At 30.3% G+C, this 7,344-nt stretch overlaps 1 protein-coding gene across 1 annotated transcript; it reads right to left on the bottom strand.

Annotated features, from left to right (window-relative positions):
• Positions 1–2,345: 2,345 nt before the first annotated feature.
• Positions 2,346–7,076, bottom strand: LOC146999222 (uncharacterized). The gene is made up of 2 exons (XM_085819782.1): positions 6,373–7,076; positions 2,346–6,001 (listed from the first exon to the last, which is right to left on the bottom strand). The coding sequence occupies exon 2, from the start codon at positions 4,023–4,025 to the stop codon at positions 3,474–3,476; it is 552 nt and encodes a 183-aa protein (XP_085675908.1). The 5' UTR covers positions 4,026–6,001; positions 6,373–7,076; the 3' UTR covers positions 2,346–3,473.
• Positions 7,077–7,344: the final 268 nt, after the last annotated feature.

Here is a 7,344-nt window from a genome sequence, read left to right as displayed (position 1 = left end):
TAACAAATTGGTTAAATGTGGTACTTTATGGTATATTTTCAGGAAAAGCTATATCTTTAAATTATAATGTTTTTTAAATGTAGGGTTATGAAAACTATGTCAGTGCTTGCATTGTTATAGTATTCTGTATTAAGAATTACTCAACTTTTTATATAAACCAACAGATTTTTAACATCTGAGATAAGTATGAGTAGTGTGCTCTCTAAATTTTTTATCGCTTAATATTCAAATTTGGCATCTTCACTTATTTGTTATCTGATGAAAGGTTTTTACTTGTTTCATTCTCGCTATTCTCCATAATACAAATGAAATAGTTAAAATTATCTTTCAAAAAATTAGCAAAAATATACAAATTTTATTCAGCTTTATTTTCCTAAAATAAACACTTGCATTTATGCTGGAAATAAAGCAAAGATAGCAAATTTTCGTTATTTCATATGGCCCACCAGAGGCCGAGCGGTTAAGACACTGAACACTGGTAGTTCGGTCCGAGGTTCGAATCCTGCGAACGGGCTGGCTGCATGGGTGTTTTCATGGTTTTTCCCATGTGTAAGGTGTATACGAGCCAGTTTCCCTTAGAAAGTCCTCCACGAAGGCATCCCTTCCCTTAGGCAGATAGCCGTAATTAAATAAACCAAACCAAAACCATTATTGATCTTCATCAGTAACTAATAATAATATATGTAAAACAATAATAATAATTCATAATAAATTCTCCTGGTCAAAAGACAAAAAAAAAAAAAAAAAAAAGTTAAAGTGAGACATTGAAATCAAATTATGAGCCATACTGTGCACTTTTATAACAACTTTTCCATATTAAGGAACAAGTAGTACAACAAATTATACATGGCAGTAGATAAAAAAAATAAGTTGCATTTTTTGTTAAATTTTTATAAGACATTAGAATAAAAATATACAAATTGCACCCACACAGAAAAATAATCTTAGTTGTTAAAACTATAGTGTTCTGAAATTATAAGTTTTATAGTAATTAATGTATGCTAATTTTTTCAAATAAATGTATATTTGTGTGCTGAAACAGCTTAAATTAATAATACCATATACATGTTTTTTCAAATAAATGTGTGTGCTGAAATAGCTTTAATGAATAACACCGTATTCATTAAACTATTTAATTTGAATATAAAAAGTTTAAGGGCTATATACAGAAGTCACGTAATATATTTTTCTTATTTATAATTGAACTAAAGAACAAAATAAGGAAAAGATCATTACAAACCTTGTTTTTTATGAAACTCTAAGTTTCATACATTTTGTCATGTTATTATAATTATGGTGAGTCTTTAATCTTAATCTTAAAGTGACTTAAAACTAACTTAAAAGTGAAAAAGAGGTCTTGTAACTTAAAAGGAGGACTTAAATCTCCTGTGGTGAGAAACAGTTCTAGACATCCTACTTCAGTGAATTTAATATTTTTTTCACATTACGTTATGAATGCATATTCTGTGTTTGCTTAAAATTGATGACGAATATGGCGTAACTTTAGCGACGGTATCTTTGTGCATACGTTTATGTGCTTTTAAATATCTCATCATATAGAAAGATGCACTGCAAGATTTGCATTACGTTTAAATATCTATATAATATGGATATGTTTAAATATCCATCTCAGTAATAAAAGCAAAAAGAAAGAAAGCGAAGTGCAAGCTCTTTGATATAAACAAACTGCTAACAATTGACGAGATACGCAGTTGGAGAACTAGAAATAGAGCCAAAAACGTTTCAGGACTGTCATGTGATATAGTCAATGACAGTAAAGATAAGCATTTTGCGTTATCTATCTTGAGATGCCTGTTGCAGCATGGCTCTAGAAACTTCTGGATGAATTGGTCACAGGGCTTCGAAAATAGGTTTTCGTGTCATAACGAACTTTGCATTTATCTTGCATAACACATCCTGCAGAGTATAAATACGGGTCTGAGAACAAGAGAGCTTGTGAATCAGGTGCCAGACTTTGCATTTAGCTGAATTACAAGTTAGTGTTTATCCCGAGAGAGTGATTTAGGAAACTTTAGAATTTATTCCATGAGCTAAAAGTGAATTGCTAAATATTCCTATTCTCCTTGATTTGTTTTCAGCCATTTTTGTTCTGTGTGTAATAGTATTGTGCCTATTCTCCTAATAAATTGTTCATACCATCCTGCTTATCTGGACTCATTATTTAAAGAAACATCAACAATCCTATCACCTAACTGGACAATGATTATGTATATGATAAATGTGTAATTCACATTTACAGTAGAAAAGTTATTATAAAGCATGACTTTATAAATAGATTTAATGTATGCGTAGATTAAGTATAGGATAAATGCATAGCTTAGATATACAGTAGAACAGTTATAACAATTTTATTAAATTTATAATAAGATACATAATTAAATTAAAATGAGACATCCAGATTAGTTACATAAAAATCAAATAATTTGTTATAAATACACAAATTTTAAAAATACTTAAATAGCATAATTTTCTTAAACGTTATTTAGTGACTTTTCTTTTAAACTTTTGGCATTCAATTCACTGCAATACAAATGATCATAGCTGGGATCTGAATTAACAATTAATTGATTTAATAAAATAGGTTTGGTATTATTTTTTTCTGCTGTTGAAGGATTTCCAAACTGTACTTTTTTACACACTTTTCGTTTTTTAACTGAATAAAATCTCTTTTGGGGAACAATTTTTTTATTTGTTGGTTCTTTTGAAATTGAAGCATGTGCTTTATCTAACAAAGGAACTTCTAATAAATGTTCAATTGCATTTAAATGCTTTTTTATTTGTGTAGCAAGATTAATGTCCATATTTTCAATGCAGTTTAATTTTTCAGAAATTGAAAATGAAGATTGAATAAGTTCACTAATGCATGTTTTACATACTGTTAAAGATTCATAATTATTCCTAGTAGGTATTCTGTTTAGAGGGCCTATATAAGGTTCTGTCTTTTTTTCAGACATGATTACAAAATGTATATGTTTACACATATTATTTAAAATAGAATAATCATGGCATGTACATTTATAAGCTTTTAAACAGCATGAACAAAGTCTACAAGTTATGAGGCATAAATCATTACAAACATGATCTCTGATAATTTTATAAGAATTTTCTCCCAGTTCTGATGAAACTTCCCATACATCATCTTTTTTTACACAGTTAGCATTTAAAAGCTCAGCAGCTTTATGACATTGAAATGTTTTTGTTGTCTTCTTCATTATTTTTCCTTTCTGATATTTTATGTAAGTGTCAAACTTTTGATCACTGACAAGATTAATTAACTCGATGATACATTTATCAATCCGTTTGGTTTTCTTCCCATCTAAATAAATATATTTTAATTTCCGATGAAATGTTTCAACATACATATTGGTGTTGATTTTAGCCCCTTTTCTGAAACAGTATGCCCACATTTTGGCTCTTTCAAAATAGTATGTCATAAAATATTTATGGAATTCTCACGTGTCTTCATCTTCACATAGTTGCTCAAATGTTTCTAACATTTTGTTGAACATTTCTTCATCTAATTCATACATTAAAGTTTTTAAAGTTTTGTACACTGCTTGTCTTTTATGTTTTGGCACAGAATTCAAATGACCTTTCCATGCTCTGTCCACATGCCAAGCACATAATAATTTTTGGCAAGAACCAAATGTATGCTCCCATGCATTATAGAACATGGGAGCATCATCGCTCATGAAAACCTTTGGCTTGATATCAATGATCTTTTTGATGCAGTTAAAAAAGTTTACCAAAATTTTTTCTGATACTGTTGATGATATTAAGAAAGCAACTGGTATGCCCTCTTCATACTTATCAACGACAAGCAATGTTACAAGTTCAAATCCATAAGCAGAAATTCCATGTGTAGAATCAATACAGATTCTATCAACATTTTTTTTTTGAAATTCTGTCATTATTGCTAACATGAAATCATTTTTGTTTACATTTGCATATTTTTCTCCTTGACGTTTATACATCAGAACGGGGTTGAATTCCATTTGCGACATCGTATTAACCCAGGACCAAACACTTGTCTCATCATCTGTTAAAATTAATCCTTTAGAATTAATGCTCAGACCAAAATCCCTCTTAATGTTATGCAGGTCTTTTCTCGTTATTAACTGTTTTGTTTCAATATCATCTCTCGAAGAGAATCTTGCAAAATTCGTTTCACTTCCACCCCCTGCAATAATTTACCTGAATTTAAAAAGATAATTAGGAGATAAAAATTATATATATTATATGCAAAATAAAGTTTTTCATTTATATGAACTTGAAAAGAAAATTTTATATTATTTTATACCTACTAAATATGAATTCCATGCAAACAATGGTATGATATTAGAATATCAGCTTGCAACTGAAAATTTTTTTTAATGAACTAATCAATTGCCCTAATCAATTCTTTCAACAATATATAAAATAGTAAGTGTTTTGAAATTTGAACATCAACTTAAGGAGTACAGCAACTGAGACCAATATTTATCCAGCGCTTTTTGCATTTCTGCCTTATAAGACACAAGCAACGTAAGTTGCAATGTTTCAGGAAGTGAAATGTTGGTACCCTAAGTAGAAGCCGGACATTATAAAATTTGATTTTGAAGCCGCAGCCATCAATAGCTGTATGTTAGAATTTCCCAGTTCGACTATATTCGGTTGTAACTTTCATTTTAATCAATGTTTGTGACATAAGATGAATGGGGAGAAATGGGTGTAATAAAGGAATATAAAGAGAACGAAGATATAAGACATGTCTGTAGAATGATTTCTGCCTTAGCTTACTTGCCAATAGAACATGTAGATGATACTTAGAGCATTGTATAGGAAAAAGCTTTTAGCATTGACAAACTTACCACATTCATTGATTCTTTTGTTGAGTAGTGAATGGAAAATCAAAATATGCCCATTAAAATACGGAATGTACATGGACAGCATCATAAGACAAATAATTCTGTTGAAAGGTGGAATTCTAAATTAAGCACAATCACTGGCAGAAACCAGCCTATTGTGCACTTATTAGTTAAAATACTAAAAGAAGGAACACAAAAAAGTGTCTTTTAATTTGAAAGCCAGAGAATTAGGCGACCCTGAAATAACAAGGAAAAAAGCATATGTAAAATTGGATGAAAGAATTAAAAACATCCTAAAAGAATTCGAAACATCAAACAATTTAGAAAAATGTCTAAAATCTTTAAGTTTTGTAACTAGGTTGGACTAAATTGTAAATTATATTTATGCCTTTATAATAAAGGATAGCTAGTATTTATTTACTAGTATCTGTTTTGTATATTTTACTTCTAATATTTATTTTTACTTACATTAATGCAGCTAATTAATTTTATGATAACTGCACCTGTTCTAATATTTGACTCTAAAATACAGTTTTCCACAAAATCCCTGAAATTTTTATTTTTAGTCTGCTATTTTTATTAAGTCTGCTGTTAAGCCTAATTTTAAATTTCACACTCGCGTGTTTCTCTCCCAATCTGAATTTTTCATGAATGATTTTCGTTATCAACTTCATTAATATTAAAATTCATTCACTTTTGGAATTTTGAACCACCTGTATATTAATGACAGCTAGAAAGGCTCCAACTGCATAAGTAATTATAGTTTTATTTAAGAGAAATTAATACAATCAAAATATGGTCTAACACATAACTTGCCTGCTATACTTTGCTTTTCTTGTTTAGGAATAGGGAGATGACAAAGGGATTTTTCATGCTTGTAATGTTCTTTAAAATATACAGCTTCAAAATGATTGCCAAAATCTTTTAGTATGACAGTAGCTGTGCAAAAGAAACCTGTTTTGGAAGTCCCTTGTGCTTTTAGCTATCTTTCACCTTTGCCTTTTGCTTTGTATGTCCCACTTCTATTACAGCAAAACAGTGTCCTGGTGTAATTTTTATGTTTCTGCCCAGATGAATCTACTACAAAATGAGTCTTGTTTTTCTTTCTTCATCCGATAGCCATGAATAAAAGTCTAATAAATAAATAAATGTATAAATTTTCATAATAAGGGCATCTGATTAGTAAATAAAAATATGCAGATTGCAGCCACACAGAAAAATAATCTTAATTGTTAAAACTATAGTGTTCTGAAATTATATGTTTCAAAGTAATTAATTAGTTAATTTTTTCAAATAAATGCATATTTGTGTGCTGAAATAGCTTAAATTAATAATACCATATATATGGTGTTTCTTCAAATAAATGTATTGCTGAACTAGCTTTAATGAAGCTATTTAATTTTAATGTAAAAAGATTAAGGGCTATATACAGAAGTTACGCAATATATTTTGCTTATTTATAATTGAACTAGGAAAACAAAATAATAAAAAGTTCATTGCATACCTTGCTTTTTTTGAAAAGTTCATTGCATACCTTGCTTTTTTTGAAACTCCAGTTTTATACATTTGGTCATATTGCTGTAATTATGGCAAGTCTCTAAGTGAGATCTTAAATCTCCTGCAGTAGGAAATAGTTCCCGGCATTCGTCTTCGCCGCATTTAATATTACTTCGCCTTATATTATGGATACGTATCCTATGTTTAGCTAAAGAATTTTTTGTACAAAATTGCTTCGTACAATACGTACACGAAAATGGTGCAACTTTATTATTTAAATTCGTGTATTCTTTGTGCATGCGCTTTCAAATATCTTTTCGCATAAAAAGATGAACTGCAAGATTTACATTTAAACATATCCATTTTGATAATAAAAAAAAAGCAATATCCTTGATTTAAACAAACCGCTAACAATTGGCGAGAAACACAATTGCAGTTGGCGAAAAACCAGAAATAGCGCCTAAAACCAAAGAATCTCTTACAGATTCTTTGCTTAAAACGTTTCGGGAGTGTCACGTGGTATACAGCCAATGACAGTGAAGATAAGCATTTTCCTCTTCTGGTCTTGAGACGCCTGTCAAATTGTTACCGATAACTGCTGTGCTTGTTTACGATATTATTTACCTATTCTAATTGCCAAGCAGTGATAAATCAAAGAGTAGGGCAACCACCGTTAGAACTATATTAACCCTGCTCGTATGCCATTGGTCAGCAAAGAAAATGTAACGATGACGTAGGTACACTTCTGGTGATGACGTACAACACACTTCCGGGTTCCGATTTGCGGAATTGTAGCTCGTAGACAGACAGACAGACAAAGTAGACAGATGTCTTGTTTTGCACCCGCTAAGTCTTTCTGCACCGATGGGCGAAAAATCAAGCATAGGTGCGAAGGAAAGGTATATAGAAAGAGGGGCAATTTCGTATTTGAGGAGAGTAAAAAGGAACTTCGTACATCTTGTACGAGTTCAAAAGGCCA

This window comes from Stegodyphus dumicola, chromosome 1 (assembly GCF_044657685.1).
Source record: "Stegodyphus dumicola isolate Sdum_Otavi_A_Nest chromosome 1, ASM4465768v1".
In the NCBI taxonomy this organism is placed as follows: Eukaryota; Metazoa; Arthropoda; class Arachnida; order Araneae; family Eresidae; genus Stegodyphus; species Stegodyphus dumicola.
This window is presented reverse-complemented; position numbering and strand designations above follow the sequence as displayed.

Coding starts and splice junctions, on each gene's coding strand:
- LOC146999222 (XM_085819782.1), bottom strand. CDS start 4,025: ATGTCGCAAATGGAATTCAACCCCGTTCTGATGTATAAACGTCAAGGA.